This window comes from Oncorhynchus clarkii, chromosome 1, assembly GCF_045791955.1.
Source record: "Oncorhynchus clarkii lewisi isolate Uvic-CL-2024 chromosome 1, UVic_Ocla_1.0, whole genome shotgun sequence".
Classification (NCBI taxonomy): Eukaryota; Metazoa; Chordata; class Actinopteri; order Salmoniformes; family Salmonidae; genus Oncorhynchus; species Oncorhynchus clarkii.
This window is the reverse complement of record NC_092147.1, coordinates 82,988,479-83,009,633: the sequence shown is the minus strand read 5'-3', so window position 1 is coordinate 83,009,633 and position 21,155 is coordinate 82,988,479. Positions and strand designations below refer to the sequence as shown.

General features: G+C 46.4%; 1 protein-coding gene across 2 annotated transcripts in view; it reads right to left on the bottom strand.

Moving 5' to 3' along the window:
• LOC139413404 (secreted frizzled-related protein 5-like) overlaps positions 1-20,198 on the bottom strand; it is a 36,802-nt gene extending 16,604 nt beyond the window's left edge. The window contains exon 1 of one of the 2 annotated variants that reach the window (XR_011634795.1): positions 19,135-20,184. Coding sequence is in view for 1 of the 2 variants with exons in the window: in XM_071160745.1 (XP_071016846.1) it covers positions 19,135-19,720 (586 nt within the window). In the remaining variant the exon portion in view is untranslated. Of the gene's footprint in view, positions 1-19,134 lie in introns of both variants that reach the window. The other variant, XM_071160745.1, reaches the window with a different exon arrangement.
• Between the last annotated feature and the right edge of the window lie 957 nt (positions 20,199-21,155).

The following is a 21,155-nucleotide window of genomic DNA, read 5'->3' as shown; positions in this document are numbered from 1 at the left end:
TTTAACAGATGTTAGCCTCGCTGACATAAATCACAAGCTGTATTTCATGTCTGTGTGTGTGTATATTTCATCCCCATTCACAGCAGCGTTTTATGTCAGAAGTGTCGCTGCTCGTAAATTAAAGGGCCTAAATGAACCATGAGATTATGACCTGTGCATAGTTTCAACTAGACATTCTACACATAAAAGCCTCTGTGATGCTCAGGAGTGTGCGTGTATTTGTGCAAGCATGTGTGTGGTCGTGCATGTGTGTGGTCGTGCATGTGTGTGTGTGTGTGTGAGTGTGTGTGTGAGTGTGTGTGTGTGTGTGTGTGTGTGTGTGCGCGCGTACGCGTGCGTGTGTGTGCGCGCGTGCGTGCGTGTGTGTGTGTGTGTGTGTGGTCGTGCGTGTGTAATATTGTACGGATCTGACAGTAGACAGCAGCCAGTCATCTAAACACACTACACAAGTGAAATAGATCATTAACAAAAGTGAAATAAACAATAAAATGTACGTAAACATTACAATAAACATCCCTCCTCCCTTCCTGTTCTCAGCTTTCACCTCTCTCTCTCTCACTCTCTCTCTCTCTCTCTCTCTCTCTCTCTCTCTCTCTCTCTCTCTCACTCCTTTCTCTCTTGTGTGTGTGTGTGTGTGTGTGTGTGTGTGTGTGTGTGTGTGTGTGTGTGTGTGTGTGTGTGTGTGTGTGTGTGTGTGTGTGTGTGTGTGTGTGTGTGTGCTTTGCTATATCATGTAATAGCAGAATAGCTGGTATCTGGTTCTTCCAGACAGAAAGGACAGAGATCCCTCTGAGTGATTCAGACCTCTGACAGACACTGCAGGGAGAGGAATGTTTTAATCTAGTAGTTTCTAAAGACCAACGATTTAATCGACTTCGATGTGATCTTAGAGCACATAATGAGGAAAAAGTTCAAAATAAACTCAAACGTAAAAATAAACACGTGCTTCGGTTTGTTCCATTTAGGCCAGACCAAGCAGGGTAGGAGTGGGAAACTTCCAGGCTGGTACTCTAGCCTGTTAAACAAAATGATGACTTTACCAGTGGGCAAATACTAAACACTCTTACAGATTGCAACTTTTAGAGGAGTTTGACAGCAGTTGTGTGTTAGAAGGAGTATTATGGTCTGTTTGGAATGCCAGTGTAGTGTAGTCAGCAAAATACATTTAGAAATCTATATTATTTAATTATTGCACCCACACAACGAGCGTCTGTATTGCCAAGGGCTAAAATAGAAGTCAGTTCTATTTCTGACGCAGATCACGCTGCAAGTCCTGCCTCTCCCATCTCCTCATTGGTTTATAGAAGCAGGAACCCACGTGCCATCTCCTCATTGGTTATACCCACGTGGGTGACTGAAAGACGAACGAGGTCAGTGGCAGTAATGTACCTAAATTATGAAAGTTGCCAATCGTAATATAAAGTCAAGAGAAGAAAAAGCCTAAGAGGAAAGATGACTAGAAACGATTCGGTTGACCGTTTATGTGTGGATTAATTGTCGGTGTAGAGGAACTTGTGTGTTTCAGGTAAAATAACAACTCAATGTTTATATCCCAGGACAAATTAGCTAGCAACAGCAAGCTAGCAAAATAGGACAAATAAGCTAGCAAGTGCAAGCTAGCATGCAAAATGACCATAAATGTTTGATGCTTTTCGACCTGTCCACAAATTAATGTAATTGATTACATTTGTTTTGATATTTTAACCTGCGTGTCGTGATCACATTTGGTGTGGGGGGACAAAATACATTTATGCACGATGGCGGACGTGCACAGCCGGTTTGGGATCCGTGTTAGGGTTAATATTATGGTCTGTCTGGAACACTACAGGGTTAGGGTTAATATTATGGTCTGGAACACTACAGGGTTAGGGTTAATATTATGGTCTGGAACACTACAGGGTTAGGGTTAATATTATGGTCTGTCTGGAACACTACGGGGTTAGGATTAGTATTATGGTCTGTCTGGAACACTACAGGGTTAGGGTTAGTGTTATGGTCTGGAACACTACAGGGTTAGAGTTAGTATTATGGTCTGTCTGGAACACTACAGGGTTAGAGTTAGTATTATGGTCTGGAACACTACAGGGTTAGGGTTAGTATTATGGTCTGGAACACTACAGGGTTAGGGTTAGTATTATGGTCTGGAACACTACAGGGTTAGAGTTAGTATTATGGTCTGGAACACTACAGGGTTAGGGTTAGTATTATGGTCTGGAACACTACAGGGTTAGAGTTAGTATTATGGTTTGGAACACTACTGGGTTAGGGTTAGTATTATGGTCTGGAACACTACAGGGTTAGGGTTATATCAGACTAGGAGGCTCTCAGGACATCAGAGAGGTTCTGGTTCATAACAGAATGTCAGAAGCCGCTAACCTGACTGGCTTACACTGATACGGGTTCACACTCAGTTTCATACTCAAGCTCACATGCACACTCACACGCACAGACACGTGCACGTTTACACGGATCAGAAGTGTAAATCACAAACACTCCAGCAGGATGGAGACACACAGGATGGTGCAAAGTTTAAACAAAAGCTTTAAACAGGTTTCCAGAAAAAGTTAACAATTACATTTTCTTTAAAAATTGACCTTGGTACCAGTGTTTTAGTAGATGTATGAATCCTAAAATAAAAGAGTAAATAATTTAAGAATACATTTATTTTAATTGTATGAATTCCACAATCTGGGAATTTCAGAATTCCGTGGTTATCATGGCACCGTTAGGTAGCCTATGCTGATGAGCTGAAATATTGGGTGTTGACCCATGGAATTGCAGGCCTGATTATGGCAGGTTGGTATTTGGCTTGGTTGGTTAGCTAGATCTGAACGATAAAACAACACCAAATCAACAACATTGTTTTTTGAGCCCCCAGACCCAGTTTCTACAGGAAGTGGACCTGTCTGTCTGTTGTCTCTACTTCCCTGTCTGTCTGATGTCTATACCTCCCTGTCTGTCTGATGTCTCTACTTCCCTGTCTGTCTGATGTCTATACCTCCCTGTCTGTCTGATGTCTCTCCCTCCCTGTCTGTCTGATGTCTCTACCTCGCTGTCCGTCTGATGTCTCTACTTCCCTGTCTGTCTGATGTATCTACCTCCCTGTCTGTCTGATGTATCTACCTCTCTGATGTATCTACCTCCCTGTCTGTCTGATGTATCTACCTCCCTGTCAGTCTGATGTATCTACCTCCCTGTCTGTCTGATGTCTCTACCTCCCTGTCTGATGTCTCTACCTCTCTGATGTATCTACCTCCCTGTCTATCTGATGTATCTACCTCCCTGTCAGTCTGATGTATCTACCTCTCTGATGTATCTACCTCCCTGTCTGTCTGATGTCTCTACCTCTCTGATGTATCTACCTCCCTGTCTGTCTGATGTATCTACCTCCCTGTCAGTCTGATGTATCCACCTCCCTGTCTGTCTGATGTCTCTACCTCCCTGTCAGTCTGATGTCTCTACCTCTCTGATGTATCTACCTCCCTGTCTGTCTGTTGTCTCTACCTCCCTGTCTGTCTGTTGTCTCTACCTCCCTGTCTGTCTGTTGTCTCCACCTCCCTGTCAGTCTGATGTATCTACCTCCCTGTCAGTCTGATGTATCTACCTCCCTGTCTGTCTGTTGTCTCTACCTCCCTGTCTGTCTGTTGTCTCTACCTCCCTGTCAGTCTGATGTATCTACCTCCCTGTCAGTCTGATGTATCTACCTCCCTGTCTGTCTGTTGTCTCTACCTCCCTGTCTGTCTGTTGTCTCTACCTCCCTGTCTGTCTGTTGTCTCTACCTCCCTGTCAGTCTGATGTATCTACCTCCCTGTCAGTCTGATGTATCTACCTCCCTGTCTGTCTGTTGTCTCTACCTCCCTGTCTGTCTGTTGTCTCTACCTCCCTGTCTGTCTGTTGTCTCTACCTCCCTGTCAGTCTGATGTATCTACCTCCCTGTCAGTCTGATGTATCTACCTCCCTGTCTGTCTGTTGTCTCTACCTCCCTGTCAGTCTGATGTATCTACCTCCCTGTCTGTCTGATGTATCTACCTCCCTGTCTGTCTGTTGTCTCTACTTCCCTGTCTGTCTGTTGTCTCTACCTCCCTGTCTGTCTGTTGTCTCTACCTCCCTGTCAGTCTGATGTATCTACCTCCCTGTCAGTCTGATGTATCCACCTCCCTGTCTGTCTGTTGTCTCCACCTCCCTGTCTGTCTGTTGTCTCCACCTCCCTGTCTGTCTGTTGTCTCCACCTCCCTGTCTGTCTGTTGTCTCTACCTCCCTGTCTGTCTGTTGTCTCTACCTCCCTGTCTGTCTGTTGTTTCTACCTCCCTGTCTGTCTGATGTATCTACCTCCCTGTCTGTCTGTTGTCTCTACCTCCCTGTCTGTCTGATGTATCTACCTCCCTGTCAGTCTGATGTATCTACCTCCCTGTCTGTCTGATGTATCTACCTCCCTGTCTGTCTGTTGTCTCTACCTCCCTGTCTGTCTGTTGTCTCCACCTCCCTGTCTGTCTGATGTATCTACCTCCCTGTCTGTCTGATGTCTATACCTCCCTGTCTGTCTGATGTCTATACCTCTGTAACGCCCTGACCATAGAAAGCCCTCGGTTCTCTATGGTGTTTAGGTCAGAGCGTGACTAGGGGGGAGTTCTAGTCATTTATTTTCTATGTTGCTGGTTTGTATGGTTCCCAATTAGAGGCAGCTGGTAATCGTTGCCTCTAATTGGGGATCATATTTAGGAAGCCCTTTCTCCCACCTGCTTTGTGGGATATTGTTTGTGTTTGTTGCACCACGTAAGTCACAGTTCGTTGCTTGTTTATTGTTTTATTGATGAGTTTCACTTAATAAAAGGATGTGGAACTCAAATCACGCTGCGCTTTGATCTGTCCATTTTCACGGATGTGACAGAATATCCCACCAAAAGAGGACCAAGCAGCCTGTTCATGAGGTAGAGGAGTTTTGGACATGGGAGGAGATCATGAGTGGATACCAGACCCTTCCTTGGCGGGAGTCGCAGAGGACTCAGGAACGACAGCAACGACGCCGGGGTCCGCGGCCACAGAAACCACAAGATATTTTTTGGGGGGGGCACGATGTGTGGCCGGCTGAGCAGCGGAGAGCGCCAGAGTCAGAATGGGAGTCGATGGAGGAATGCAATGAGGGATACCAGAGAGAAGAGTTAGCGAGGAGTATGCTGCAGTGCAGGCGTGCTGAAGAGCGGGTCATCAGTCCGGTGCCATCTGTGCCAGCTCCTCGCACTCGCCCTGAAGAGCCAGAGACCGTCAGGGAGGCGATGGAGAAGTTGGGAGAGAGAGAGAGAGGAGAGAGATGTTGTGCAGGTGTGTTCTGCTCAACATTCGACCTGAAGAGCCTGTCAGCAGTCTGGTGAAGTCTGTGCCGGCTTCACGCATCTGGCCTCCAGTGCGTGTCCCCAGCCCAGTACGTCCTGTGCCAGCTCCCTGCACTCGCCCTGAAGTGCGTGTCACCAGTGCGAGCCACCTGTGCCGGCTCCACGCATCAGGCCTCCAGTGCGTGTCCCCAGCCCAGTACGTCCTGTGCCAGCTCCCTGCACTCGCCCTGAAGTGCGTGTCACCAGTGCGAGCCACCTGTGCCGGCTCCACGCATCAGGCCTCCAGTGCGTGTCCCCAGCCCAGTACGTCCTGTGCCAGCTCCCTGCACTCGCCCTGAAGTGCGTGTCACCAGTGCGAGCCACCTGTGCCGGCTCCACGCATCAGGCCTCCAGTGCGCCTCCCCACGCCTCCAGGCACAGTGTCCAGTCCCGCTCCATGGCAGGAGCCTTCCTTGGCGCCGGTGCCCAGTCCAGCTCCAAGGCCGGAGCCTTCCTTGGCGCCGGTGCCCAGTCTGGGCGCAGCGTCCAACCCAGCTCCACGGCCGGAGCCTTCCTCTGCGCCGGTGCCCAGTCACAGCACGGCGGCCAACCCAGCTCCATGACCAGAGCCTTCCTCGGCGCCAGTGCCCAGTCCGGGCGCGGCTTCCAACCCAGCTCCATGGCCGGATCCGTGGTCGGGGCGGGGGCTACGACACACACCGGAGCCGCCACCGACACTAGTCACCCCATTTGGTTTCAGGTTTTGCGGCCAGAGTCCGCACCTTTGGGGAGGGGGGGGGGGGGGGGGGGGGGGGGGGTACTGTAACGCCCTGACCATAGAGAGCCCTCGGTTCTCTATGGTGTTTAGGTCAGAGTGTGACTAGGGGGGTGTTCTAGTCATTTATTTCTATGTTGCTGGTTTGTATGGTTCCCAATTAGAGGCAATTGGGGATCATATTTAAGAAGCCCTTTCTCCCACCTGCTTTGTGGGATAATGTTTGTGTTTGTGCTTGTTGCACCACGTAAGTCACGTTTCGTTGCTTGTTGATTGTTTCGTTAAGTTTCACTTAAAACTTCTTGATGCACCCATCCCGTTAGCGGGATCATTTTCGTCAACATCCGCTGAATTGCAGAGCGCCAAATTCAAATTAAATTACTAAAAATATTTAATTTTCTTGAAATCACAAGTGCAATATAGCAAAACACAGCTTAGCTTATTGTTAATCCACCTGGTGTGTCAGATTTCAAAAAAGCTTTACAGCAAAAGCTATCCAAGCGTTTTTGTTAGGACATCTCTCTCAGCAGACAAAACATTAAAAACAGCTGGCAGCAAAGTAGATTGGTCACGAAAGTCAGAAAAGCAATAAAATGAATCGCTTTCCTTTGATCTTCGGATGTTTGCACTCACGAGACTCCCAGTTACACAATAAATGTTCCTTTTGTTCGATAAAGATTCTCTTTATATCCAAAATACCTCCATTTGGTTGGCGCGTTATGTTCAGAAATCCATAGGCTCGAGCGGTCACGACGGGGCAGACAAATTCCAAATAGAATCCGTAAAGTTCAGAGAAACATGTCAAACGTTTTTTTATAATCAATCCTCAGGTTGTTTTTACAATAAATAATTTATATTTTTCAACCGGACCGTAGCTTTTTCAATAGGAGAAAGAGAGAAAATGTCTTCTCCAAGCTGTTGCGCATGCAAAACTCTGCTGGCACCCAGCCATCCACTGACGCAATGTGACCCTTCTCGCTCATTTTTCAGAATAAAAGCCTGAAACTATGTCTAAAGACTGTTCACACCATGTGGAAGCCATAGGGAAAGGAATCTGGTTGATATCCCTTTAAATGGAGGGAAGGCATGCCATGGAACAGGGAGATTTGTTTCTCTTAGGCACTTCCTGGTTGGATTTTCCTCAGGTTTTCGCCTGCAATATCAGTTCTGTTATAATCACAGACAATATTTTGACAGTTTTGGAAGCTTTAGTGTGTTTTCTATCCTAATCAAACAATTATATGCATATTCTAGAGTCTGGGCCTGAGAAATAGGCAGTTTCATTTGGGTACGTTTTTCACCCAAACATTCAACAGTCTGTCTGATGTCTCTACCTTCCTGTCTGTCTGTCTGTCTGTCTGTCTGTCTGTCTGTCTGCCTATCTGTCTGTCTGTCTGATGTATCTACCTCCCTGTCTGTCTGTCTGATGTCTCTACCTACATGTCTGTCTGTCTGATGTCTCTACCTCCCTGTCTGTCTGATGTCTCTACCTCCCTGATGTCTGTCTGTCTGTCTGTCTGATGTCTCTACCTACATGTCTGATATCTCTACCTACATGTCTGATGTCTCTACCTACATGTCTGATGTCTCGACCTACCTCCCTTTCTGATGTCTCTACCTACCTCCCTGTCTGATGTCTCTACCTACCTCCCTGTCTGATGTCTCTACCTACCTCCCTGTCTGATGTCTCTACCTACCTCTCTGTCTGATGTCTCTACCTACCTCCCTGTCTGATGTCTCTACCTCCCTGATGTCTCTACCTCGCTGTCTGTCTGATGTCTCTACCTCGCTGTCTGCCTGATGTCTCTACCTCTCTGATGTCTCTACCTCGCTGTCTGTCCGATGTCTCTACCTACCTACCTACCTGTCTGTCTGATGTCTCTACCTACCTGTCTGTCTGATGTCTCTACCTACCTCGTTGTCTGTCTGATGTCTCTACCTACCTACCTGTGTGTCTGATGTCTCTACCTACCTACCTACCTGTCTGTCTGATGTCTCTACCTCCCTGTCTGTCTGTACCATCTATGCTCCACCCTTTAAAGATCGTACCTTTCTGCCTATCATCTAAAGATGTGGAATACCGTTGCCTAAATACTGCCAGAGCCCTAGATTTGTTTTGTTAAGTAGTTTTAGGTTTATTTTGTTTTTAAAGCAACTTTGAGATTCTACTTGAAATGAAAAGTGCTATATAAAAAAAAATATACATGATATACTAAAATATCACATTTTAGGCTTGGACTTTGTAACTTTACTGTAACTATATGACCATGAACCAGTCCTGAAATCAAACGTACACTCTGCAGTGTATACCGTCATTTGAATATACATAGTTTTCCATAAAAAAAAAAAGAAGTTTGGGTTCAATTCATTCCGTTTGCTTTCCAACGACCATGTGAAACAGTGAGTTATGGGTTATGGCTCAGCGAAGTGAACATGTCGCATAGTTGTTTCTAGTCCCATAAAAACATAACATCCATTTTCATAATGGAATATGGTCTCCATCCAAAATGGCAACCTTTTCCCCAAGTAGTGAACTACATCAGCCCACATGTCTCTGGTCAAAAGTAGTGCACTACATCAGCCCACATGTCTCTGGTCAAAAGTAGTGCACTACATCAGCCCACATGTCTCTGGTCAAAAGTAGTGAACTTCATCAGCCCACATGTCTCTGGTCAAAAGTAGTGAACTTCATCAGCCCACATGTCTCTGGTCAAAAGTAGTGCACTACATCAGCCCACATGTCTCTGGTCAAAAGTAGTGCACTACATCAGCCCACATGTCTCTGGTCAAAAGTAGTGCACTACATCAGCCCACATGTCTCTGGTCAAAAGTCGTGCACTACATCAGCTCACATGTCTCTGGTCAAAAGTAGTGCACTACATCAGCCCACATGTCTCTGGTCAAAAGTAGTGCACTACATCAGCCCACATGTCTCTGGTCAAAAGTAGTGCACTACATCAGCCCACATGTCTCTGGTCAAAAGTAGTGCACTACATCAGCCCACATGTCTCTGGTCAAAAGTAGTGCACTACATCAGCCCACATGTCTCTGGTCAAAAGTAGTGCACTACATCAGCCCACATGTCTCTGGTCAAAAGTAGTGAACTTCATCAGCCCACATGTCTCTGGTCAAAAGTAGTGCACTACATCAGCCCACATGTCTCTGGTCAAAAGTAGTGCACTACATCAGCCCACATGTCTCTGGTCAAAAGTAGTGCACTACATCAGCCCACATGTCTCTGGTCAAAAGTAGTGCACTACATCAGCCCACATGTCTCTGGTCAAAAGTAGTGAACTTCATCAGCCCACATGTCTCTGGTCAAAAGTAGTGCACTACATCAGCCCACATGTCTCTGGTCAAAAGTAGTGCACTACATCAGCCCACATGTCTCTGGTCAAAAGTAGTGAACTTCATCAGCCCACATGTCTCTGGTCAAAAGTAGTGCACTACATCAGCCCACATGTCTCTGGTCAAAAGTAGTGCACTTCATCAGCCCACATGTCTCTGGTCAAAAGTAGTGAACTTCATCAGCCCACATGTCTCTGGTCAAAAGTAGTGCACTTCATCAGCCCACATGTCTCTGGTCAAAAGTAGTGAACTTCATCAGCCCACATGTCTCTGGTCAAAAGTAGTGCACTACATCAGCTCACATGTCTCTGGTCAAAAGTAGTGCACTTCATCAGCCCACATGTCTCTGGTCAAAAGTAGTGCACTACATCAGCCCACATGTCTCTGGTCAAAAGTAGTGAACTTCATCAGCCCACATGTCTCTGGTCAAAAGTAGTGCACTACATCAGCCCACATGTCTCTGGTCAAAAGTAGTGCACTTCATCAGCCCACATGTCTCTGGTCAAAAGTAGTGAACTTCATCAGCCCACATGTCTCTGGTCAAAAGTAGTGCACTTCATCAGCCCACATGTCTCTGGTCAAAAGTAGTGAACTTCATCAGCCCACTTGTCTCTGGTCAAAAGTAGTGCACTACATCAGCTCACATGTCTCTGGTCAAAAGTAGTGAACTTCATCAGCCCACATGTCTCTGGTCAAAAGTAGTGCACTACATCAGCTCACATGTCTCTGGTCAAAAGTAGTGCACTTCATCAGCCCACATGTCTCTGGTCAAAAGTAGTGCACTACATCAGCCCACATGTCTCTGGTCAAAAGTAGTGAACTTCATCAGCCCACATGTCTCTGGTCAAAAGTAGTGCACTACATCAGCCCACATGTCTCTGGTCAAAAGTAGTGCACTTCATCAGCCCACATGTCTCTGGTCAAAAGTAGTGAACTTCATCAGCCCACATGTCTCTGGTCAAAAGTAGTGCACTTCATCAGCCCACATGTCTCTGGTCAAAAGTAGTGAACTTCATCAGCCCACATGTCTCTTGTCAAAAGTAGTGCACTACATCAGCTCACATGTCTCTGGTCAAAAGTAGTGCACTTCATCAGCCCACATGTCTCTGGTCAAAAGTAGTGCACTACATCAGCCCACATGTCTCTGGTCAAAAGTAGTGCACTACATCAGCCCACATGTCTCTGGTCAAAAGTAGTGCACTACATCAGCCCACATGTCTCTGGTCAAAAGTAGTGCACTACATCAGCCCACATGTCTCTGGTCAAAAGTAGTGCACTACATCAGCCCACATGTCTCTGGTCAAAAGTAGTGCACTACATCAGCCCACATGTCTCTGGTCAAAAGTAGTGCACTACATCAGCCCACATGTCTCTGGTCAAAAGTAGTGAACTTCATCAGCCCACATGTCTCTGGTCAAAAGTAGTGCACTACATCAGCCCACATGTCTCTGGTCAAAAGTAGTGAACTTCATCAGCCCACATGTCTCTGGTCAAAAGTAGTGCACTACATCAGCCCACATGTCTCTGGTCAAAAGTAGTGCACTTCATCAGCCCACATGTCTCTGGTCAAAAGTAGTTAACTTCATCAGCCCACATGTCTCTGGTCAAAAGTAGTGCACTTCATCAGCCCACATGTCTCTGGTCAAAAGTAGTGAACTTCATCAGCCCACATGTCTCTGGTCAAAAGTAGTGCACTACATCAGCTCACATGTCTCTGGTCAAAAGTAGTGCACTTCATCAGCCCACATGTCTCTGGTCAAAAGTAGTGCACTACATCAGCCCACATGTCTCTGGTCAAAAGTAGTGCACTACATCAGCCCACATGTCTCTGGTCAAAAGTAGTGCACTTCATCAGCCCACATGTCTCTGGTCAAAAGTAGTGAACTTCATCAGCCCACATGTCTCTGGTCAAAAGTAGTGAACTTCATCAGCCCACATGTCTCTGGTCAAAAGTAGTGCACTACATCAGCCCACATGTCTCTGGTCAAAAGTAGTGCACTTCATCAGCCCACATGTCTCTGGTCAAAAGTAGTGAACTTCATCAGCCCACTTGTCTCTGGTCAAAAGTAGTGCACTACATCAGCTCACATGTCTCTGGTCAAAAGTAGTGCACTTCATCAGCCCACATGTCTCTGGTCAAAAGTAGTGCACTACATCAGCCCACATGTCTCTGGTCAAAAGTAGTGCACTACATCAGCCCACATGTCTCTGGTCAAAAGTAGTGAACTTCATCAGCCCACATGTCTCTGGTCAAAAGTAGTGCACTACATCAGCTCACATGTCTCTGGTCAAAAGTAGTGCACTTCATCAGCCCACATGTCTCTGGTCAAAAGTAGTGCACTACATCAGCCCACATGTCTCTGGTCAAAAGTAGTGCACTTCATCAGCCCACATGTCTCTGGTCAAAAGTAGTGCACTACATCAGCCCACATGTCTCTGGTCAAAAGTAGTGCACTTCATCAGCCCACATGTCTCTGGTCAAAAGTAGTGAACTTCATCAGCCCACATGTCTCTGGTCAAAAGTAGTGCACTTCATCAGCCCACATGTCTCTGGTCAAAAGTAGTGAACTTCATCAGCCCACATGTCTCTTGTCAAAAGTATTGCACTACATCAGCTCACATGTCTCTGGTCAAAAGTACTGCACTTCATCAGCCCACATGTCTCTGGTCAAAAGTAGTGCACTACATCAGCCCACATGTCTCTGGTCAAAAGTAGTGCACTACATCAGCCCACATGTCTCTGGTCAAAAGTAGTGCACTACATCAGCCCACATGTCTCTGGTCAAAAGTAGTGCACTACATCAGCCCACATGTCTCTGGTCAAAAGTAGTGCACTACATCAGCCCACATGTCTCTGGTCAAAAGTAGTGAACTTCATCAGCCCACATGTCTCTGGTCAAAAGTAGTGCACTACATCAGCCCACATGTCTCTGGTCAAAAGTAGTGCACTACATCAGCCCACATGTCTCTGGTCAAAAGTAGTGAACTTCATCAGCCCACATGTCTCTGGTCAAAAGTAGTGCACTACATCAGCCCACATGTCTCTGGTCAAAAGTAGTGCACTACATCAGCCCACATGTCTCTGGTCAAAAGTAGTGAACTTCATCAGCCCACATGTCTCTGGTCAAAAGTAGTGAACTACATCAGCCCACATGTCTCTGGTCAAAAGTAGTGAACTTCATCAGCCCACATGTCTCTGGTCAAAAGTAGTGCACTACATCAGCCCACATGTCTCTGGTCAAAAGTAGTGCACTACATCAGCTCACATGTCTCTGGTCAAAAGTAGTGAACTTCATCAGCCCACATGTCTCTGGTCAAAAGTAGTGAACTTCATCAGCCCACATGTCTCTGGTAAAAAGTAGTGAACTTCATCAGCCCACATGTCTCTGGTCAAAAGTAGTGCACTACATCAGCCCACATGTCTCTTGTCAAAAGTAGTGCACTTCATCAGCCCACATGTCTCTGGTCAAAAGTAGTGAACTTCATCAGCCCACATGTCTCTGGTCAAAAGTAGTGCACTACATCAGCTCACATGTCTCTGGTCAAAAGTAGTGAACTTCATCAGCCCACATGTCTCTGGTCAAAAGTAGTGCACTACATCAGCCCACATGTCTCTGGTCAAAAGTAGTGCACTACATCAGCCCACATGTCTCTGGTCAAAAGTAGTGCACTACATCAGCCCACATGTCTCTGGTCAAAAGTAGTGCACTACATCAGCCCACATGTCTCTGGTCAAAAGTAGTGCACTACATCAGCCCACATGTCTCTGGTCAAAAGTAGTGAACTTCATCAGCCCACATGTCTCTGGTCAAAAGTAGTGCACTTCATCAGCCCACATGTCTCTGGTCAAAAGTAGTGAACTTCATCAGCCCACATGTCTCTGGTCAAAAGTAGTGCACTACATCAGCTCACATGTCTCTGGTCAAAAGTAGTGCACTTCATCAGCCCACATGTCTCTGGTCAAAAGTAGTGCACTACATCAGCCCACATGTCTCTGGTCAAAAGTAGTGCACTACATCAGCCCACATGTCTCTGGTCAAAAGTAGTGAACTTCATCAGCTCACATGTCTCTGGTCAAAAGTAGTGCACTTCATCAGCCCACATGTCTCTGGTCAAAAGTAGTGCACTACATCAGCCCACATGTCTCTGGTCAAAAGTAGTGCACTACTACATCAGCCCACATGTCTCTGGTCAAAAGTAGTGCACTACATCAGCCCACATGTCTCTGGTCAAAAGTAGTGCACTACATCAGCCCACATGTCTCTGGTCAAAAGTAGTGCACTACATCAGCCCACATGTCTCTGGTCAAAAGTAGTGCACTACATCAGCCCACATGTCTCTGGTCAAAAGTAGTGAACTTCATCAGCCCACATGTCTCTGGTCAAAAGTAGTGCACTACATCAGCCCACATGTCTCTGGTCAAAAGTAGTGCACTACATCAGCCCACATGTCTCTGGTAAAAAGTAGTGAACTTCATCAGCCCACATGTCTCTGGTTAAAAGTAGTGCACTACATCAGCCCACATGTCTCTGGTCAAAAGTAGTGCACTACATCAGCTCACATGTCTCTGGTCAAAAGTAGTGAACTTCATCAGCCCACATGTCTCTGGTCAAAAGTAGTGCACTACATCAGCCCACATGTCTCTGGTCAAAAGTAGTGCACTACATCAGCCCACATGTCTCTGGTCAAAAGTAGTGCACTACATCAGCCCACATGTCTCTGGTCAAAAGTAGTGCACTACATCAGCCCACATGTCTCTGGTCAAAAGTAGTGCACTACATCAGCCCACATGTCTCTGGTCAAAAGTAGTGAACTTCATCAGCCCACATGTCTCTGGTCAAAAGTAGTGCACTACATCAGCCCACATGTCTCTGGTCAAAAGTAGTGCACTACATCAGCCCACATGTCTCTGGTCAAAAGTAGTGCACTACATCAGCCCACATGTCTCTGGTCAAAAGTAGTGCACTACATCAGCCCACATGTCTCTGGTCAAAAGTAGTGAACTTCATCAGCCCACATGTCTCTGGTCAAAAGTAGTGCACTACATCAGCCCACATGTCTCTGGTCAAAAGTAGTGCACTACATCAGCCCACATGTCTCTGGTCAAAAGTAGTGAACTTCATCAGCCCACATGTCTCTGGTCAAAAGTAGTGCACTACATCAGCCCACATGTCTCTGGTCAAAAGTAGTGCACTACATCAGCCCACATGTCTCTGGTCAAAAGTAGTGCACTACATCAGCCCACATGTCTCTGGTCAAAAGTAGTGCACTACATCAGCCCACATGTCTCTGGTCAAAAGTAGTGAACTTCATCAGCCCACATGTCTCTGGTCAAAAGTAGTGCACTTCATCAGCCCACATGTCTCTGGTCAAAAGTAGTGCACTACATCAGCCCACATGTCTCTGGTCAAAAGTAGTGAACTTCATCAGCCCACATGTCTCTGGTCAAAAGTAGTGCACTACATCAGCCCACATGTCTCTGGTCAAAAGTAGTGCACTACATCAGCCCACATGTCTCTGGTCAAAAGTAGTGCACTACATCAGCCCACATGTCTCTGGTCAAAAGTAGTGCACTATATAGGGAATAGGGTGTCATTTTGGACACGTCGATGCTCTACATGAGCTCAGTGTGACAGCTTCTATCCTCCTATATCATCAGCGTAGACACCGGCACACTTTCTGAATGGGCTCGCTGAGTGTGTGCGTGTGTCTGAGTGTGTCTGGTGTGTGTGTGCATGCTTGTGTGTGTGTTCGTTGACACTTGTTGAATGAGTTTCCCTGAAGCGTTTGCAGACTGTTGTCGTTCAGGGTGTCTGATTAAAACAGATTAAGTCGCTCATGTGTCTTCTTTCAAAAGTCACATGTGATTTAATTCAGTGTGCTTTTTTTCTTCACATAAATGTTTCATATATTTTTGTGTGATTATGGTGTGATATCCAGAACATCAGAGATGTAGGATCTCAGTGCATTTGAGGTTTTAAAACGCTTCTGCAGTTTGTAATTTCCAATTTGAAATTTTACGGAAAATGTATCAACCAATACCAAAATAGCCATTGATTATAATCCATATGATAATTCATATTTCCAGGGCCTCCCGAGTGGCACAGCTGTCTAAGGCCCTCATTTCAGTGCTTGCTGTGTCACTATAGATCCTGGTTTGATCCCAGGCTGTGTCACAGCCGGCCCTGAATGGGAGACACATGAGTCGGCACACAATTGGCCCAGCATCGTGTGGGTTAGGGGAGGTAGCAATGTCCTTGTCCCATCGCGCTCTAGCGACTCCTGTAGTGGGCCGTGCGCAATGCACGCTGACACGGTCGCCAGGTGTTTCCTCCGACACATTGGTGCGGCTGGCTTCCGGCTTAAGTGGCCATTGTGTCAAGAAGTGGTGCGGCTTGGTTGGGTTATGTTTCGGAGGACACACGGCTCTCGACCTTCGCCTCTCCCGAGTCCGTACAGGAGTTGCAGAGATGGGACAAGACTGTAACTACCAATTGGGTAACAAAAATTATAAATATCAAAATGTCCTTTTGCTGCAGGATTAGTGGCTGCTGTAGTGGCTCAAATTAAGATCCTACGTTTCTGCTCTTTCTTTGTCACTTTTAACATTTACTTTTGGCCCCTCCTCCTTAACACTTTACATTGTCTTCCAGTCCTTCTCAGACAAGTTTGTGTGAGTCTCTGCAGTCAGTTTCTAGACTTTGTTTTAAATAGAAGGATCAGTCTGGAGTATAAAACCAGAAGGATTCTAGAATTACAGTACATAGACAGATTCTATTCATATTGCCTGAGATGGTGCACTGTCGATGAAATCCTGGTTCTTAATCGACTAACCTGGCTAGCAAAGAGTTAAAACATATATTAAGGAATTAATTAATTCAACATTCTCTTTCCCATTCTAACTGAAACTGGAAGGGAACCAGTCTCTTCTCTTGATTTTTTTTATTTAACTTTACTTCCTCACAACCTCCCCTCTCTCTGTCTCTCTCTCTGTCCCTCTCTCTGTCCCTCTCTATGTCCCTCTCTCTGCCCCTCTCTCTGCCCCTCTCTCCCTAAACTCTCTTTCCCCTACCTCTCGACCCAGCTCTTTCATTCTCTCTCTCAAGCCCACTCGGTCTCTTCTTCTCACCCTCATTTTCTCCCCCTTCTTTTTCTCTCCCCCTAATTTTCCCTCTTACACCCCAGTCTCTCTCTTACCCCCTCTCTCTAACTGACACCCCTCCCTCCCTCCCTACCTCCCTCCCTACCTCCCTACCTCCCTACCTCCTTTTCTCTCGTTAGACTAATTCACCCTCAGTAATTAGTAAGCTAGTTAATTGGCTGTCTAACAGGCTGATCAGACAAAAGACAGAGCAGGCCTGGACACAGCAGAGACACAGCAGAGTGTGCCCTTCACTTTCTATAGACTCTAAACTCACATTGACTCTCTCAAACACTGTCTTTCTCTCTCTCGGTAGTTGCCATGCACACACACACACACACACACACACACACACACACACACACACACACACACACACTAGTTGATTTGGGAAAAGTGTGTAATCGTTCTGTCCTGCACTGGAGACCTAGCTGCCCTCCATGCATCCGATTTCTTATAGAATAGCTCTGTAAAAAAAATACATCTGATTTTGATATATCTTTGTCTTATTTGTATGGAAGCCGAGTGAAGTTTAAGGTCTGTTTTCCCTGACCTAGAATAAATCTAATCCTAGAGTTAAAAGCATGCTGCATCTCTAAAAGTGTTTTGTAGTCCAGGAATAGTCGTTGTGTCTGGGTTTATCTGAAAAGCTGGGGTTCCTTAGATCCGTCTTATCGTACAGTCATTGTTATTTCTATTATTTAATGCACACTAGCAGTTCCACAGTCTGACAGTTGAATTGAGAATGTTTTCCTGGTCTACATTAAATTTTATTTTCATCTCTGCAATTAGAATAAATCATTGCAATATTTGACATGAAAATGTCCCCTTGGTCTTTTTTTTATGTCACACTGTTTTATAGTAGTAGTTACATTGAACACATGGACATTTCACTGTGGTGGTCTGTATTATTTACAGCTCTTTCATACACTAGGAGAAACACTGACTTTTCTAGAGAGCATGTTATCTGTGCTATGGGAATATAATGCATTCTGATATCTAACCTGGAACGTTATCTGTGCTATGGGAATATAATGCATTCTGATATCTAACCTGGAACGTTATCTGTGCTATGGGAATATAATGCATTCTGATATCTAACCTGGAACGTTATCTGTGCTATGAGAATATAATGCATTCTGATATCTAACCTGGAACGTTATCTGTGCTATGGGAATATAATACATTCTGATATCTAACCTGGAACGTTATCTGTGCTATGGGAATATAATGCATTCTGATATCTAACCTGGAACGTTATCTGTGCTATGGGAATATAATGCATTCTGATATCTAACCTGGAACGTTATCTGTGCTATGGGAATATAATGCATTCTGATATCTAACCTGGAATGTTCCCATCTTTTCTTCTCCAGATATATCTTATGGCAGTTGCATGGACTTAAAATGTTTATATTTGTATCTATAACTCTCAAAAATAGTTTGAGTGGTTTGTTCTTTCCTATCCAAAAGTTATACACACCTATAACAAAAATGTTACGGAAATATTGTTCTAGAATATCTTCTGTTCCAAGGTCTGGAGCAGGAGTAAGACTGAGTTGTTCAAAACTCTGGGGCAGGAGTAAGACTGAGTTGTTCCAAGCTCTGGGGGAGGAGTAAGACTGAGTTGTTCCAAGCTCTGGGGCAGGAGTAAGACTGAGTTGTTCCAAGCTCTGGGGCAGGAGTAAGACTGAGTTGTTCCAAGCTCTGGAGCAGGAATAAGACTGAGTTGTTCCAAGCTCTGGAGCAGAAGTAAGACTGAGTTGTTCCAAGCTCTGGGGCAGGAGTAAGACTGAGTTGTTCCAAGCTCTGGGGCAGGAGTAAGACTGAGTTGTTCCAAGCTCTGGAGCAGGAGTAAGACTGAGTTGTTCCAAGGTCTGGAGCAGGAATAAGACTGAGTTGTTCCAAGCTCTGGGGAAGGAGTAAGACTGAGTTGTTCCAAGCTCTGGAGCAGGAATAAGACTGAGTTGTTCCAAGCTCTGGAGCAGGAGTAAGACTGAGTTGTTCCAAGCTCTGGGGCAGGAGTAAGACTGAGTTGTTCCAAGCTCTGGAGCAGGAGTAAGACTGAGTTGTTCCAAGGTCTGGAGCAGGAGTAAGACTGAGTTGTTCCAAGATCTGGAGCAGGAGAAAGACTGAGTTGTTCCAAGCTCTGGGGAAGGAGAAAGACTGAGTTGTTCCAAGGTCTGGAGCAGGAGTAAGACTGAGTTGTTCCAAGCTCTGGAGCAGGAGTAAGACTGAGTTGTTCCAAGGTCTGGAGCAGGAGTAAGACTGAGTTGTTCCAAGCTCTGGAGCAGGAGTAAGACTGAGTTGTTCCAAGGTCTGGAGCAGGAGAAAGACTGAGTTGTTCCAAGCTCTGGGGCAGGAGTAAGACTGAGTTTCCTGCATGGGGGCTGGGGCTCTCTCGTCTACAACCAGTGTGGTGTGAAGGCACCGACCATATTCAACCTGACGCTCAACTAAACTAGTTGCAGGGACCGTTATCATGTCATATAGTGGCCCTCTTTCACAGTTAGTATACAGTCTCAGAATAGGGTTGTGAATACATGTGTGTGTGGTCTTACCTGGCGCTGGGGTGGCCTGGTTCCCAGCAAACTGTATGGGGATACACAGATCATTATCAATAGGAAACTTATCGCAGGTCAACATCTCCGGCCAGGGAAACCCGTATGTCTCCATAACGGGGGCACAGCTGTCCCTCACAGCCTCACACAGCGAGCGACACGGGTAGATGGGCCTGTCCAGACACACAGGGGCAAACAGGGAACACAGGAACACCTGTGTATCCGCGTGGCATCGCTTGGCGAGGAGCGGCACCCAGCTACCCGCCTGCTGTTTGACCTCGGGCATGGTCTCGTGGTCCAGCAGGTTGGGCAGGCGCATCTTCTTGTAGCCCACGTTGTGGCAGAGGCGTAAATCGGCAGGGATGTCCACACACTGCGGCTCCTTGGTGTAGAAGCGACCGTTGTGGAAGTTGTCCGACTGCCAGCTGTAGTAGTCGTATTCATCAGCGGCCGAGGCGGGGGAGGTGAGAAGGAGGAGGAGGAGGGACAGTGAGAGGGATAGTGCCACGGTGGAGAAGGGGTTAGTGAGTAGTGGTCCCCTCCGCTGCTGCCTGCTGTGGCTGTGGTTCTTTTGTCCCTGTGCCATGTTGCTCTGAGCTCTCAGAGGGAGAAAGAAAGGAGGCCCAACGTGACTCAGGACTTCTGGAGGATAAAGGAAAAGTCTTTGTGCTGAAGAAACAAACTGAAATCCTTTTTTCCTGTCCAAGAACGAGAGTAGAAGCGGAGACAGAAAACAAAAAGAAAGTGTGTATTCCTGTCTTCTTTCAGCAGAGAGAAAATGAGTGTGTGTTAGTGTGTGTCCAGTCCTCTCCCCCCTGCGCTGGTAGAGCTGTGTGTCTCTGCCTCAGGTGGTCGTAAGAAGGGAGACAAGGGTCGAGGGTAAGACGAGGGGTGAGTGGAGGGGGAGTGCTGTGTGTGCCTCTTTTCCGTCTCTCTAACTCTCTGTCAAACTCTATCTCTCTATTGCTCTCTCCTTTCAGTTCTGTGTATCTCACTCCACAGCTGTCTCTTCCTCTGTCTCTACCTCTACCTCTCCCCTGCTCTCTCTGTGTCTAGCAGTGTGTGTGGAGCAGCTACAGTATATCAGCTAGAGGGATAGTTTTTCCCTGTCTGCTGTCAGGCCTCCTAGTAGACTGCCTTCCACTGGCCCCACACAGCTCTACCTCAGCCAATCCGAGACCAGGGGGAGGTCCAGAGAGGGGGGAAGAGAACCCCCCCTCCACCTCACCATCTCTGGTAGACACTCCCTGAGGCAGAGAGAGGCAGGCTGAGAAGGAGAGAGAGAGATAGAGGGACATATCCTCCAAACCCAAAAGGCCTGTGGTGTTGATGGTATAATAAAGAAAATGATAAAATATACAAATAAAATTCCTCTACAGTATCATTAATAGCAGACTCCAACATTTCTTCAGTGGCAATAAACACACAGATTTCTTTCCTCAGGGCCGCAGAGTGAGCGACATGCAGCTTGAGCCCCACCCTCTTCAACATTTATATCAATGAATTGGCGAGGGCACTAAAACAGTCTGCAGCACCCGGCCTCACCCTACTCGACTCGGAAATCAAATGTCTGCTGTTTGCTGATGATCTGGTGCTTCTGTCACCAACCTACAGCAGCACCTAGATCATCTGCACAGATTCTGTCAGACCTGGGCCCTGACAGTAAATCTCAGTAAGACCAAAGTAAAGGTGTTCCAAAAAAGGTCCAGTTGCCAGGACACCACAGGTAACTTCCACAAAGCTGAGAGAGAGAGAGAGAGAGAGAGAGAGAGAGAGAGAGAGAGAGAGAGAGAGAGAGAGAGAGAGAGAGAGAGAGAGAGAGAGAGAGAGAGGTGTGTAATGTTTACTGTTCATTTGTATTGTTTTTTATTATCTACTTCACTTGCTTTGGCAATGTTAACATATGTTTCCCATGCCAATAAAGCTCCTAAATTGAATTGAAGGCAAAGCACAATGTGTTTTCTCCCTGTTTGTTCTACCTCTCTGCTCTTTTTTGTCACACAACTCTCTCTCTCACTCTA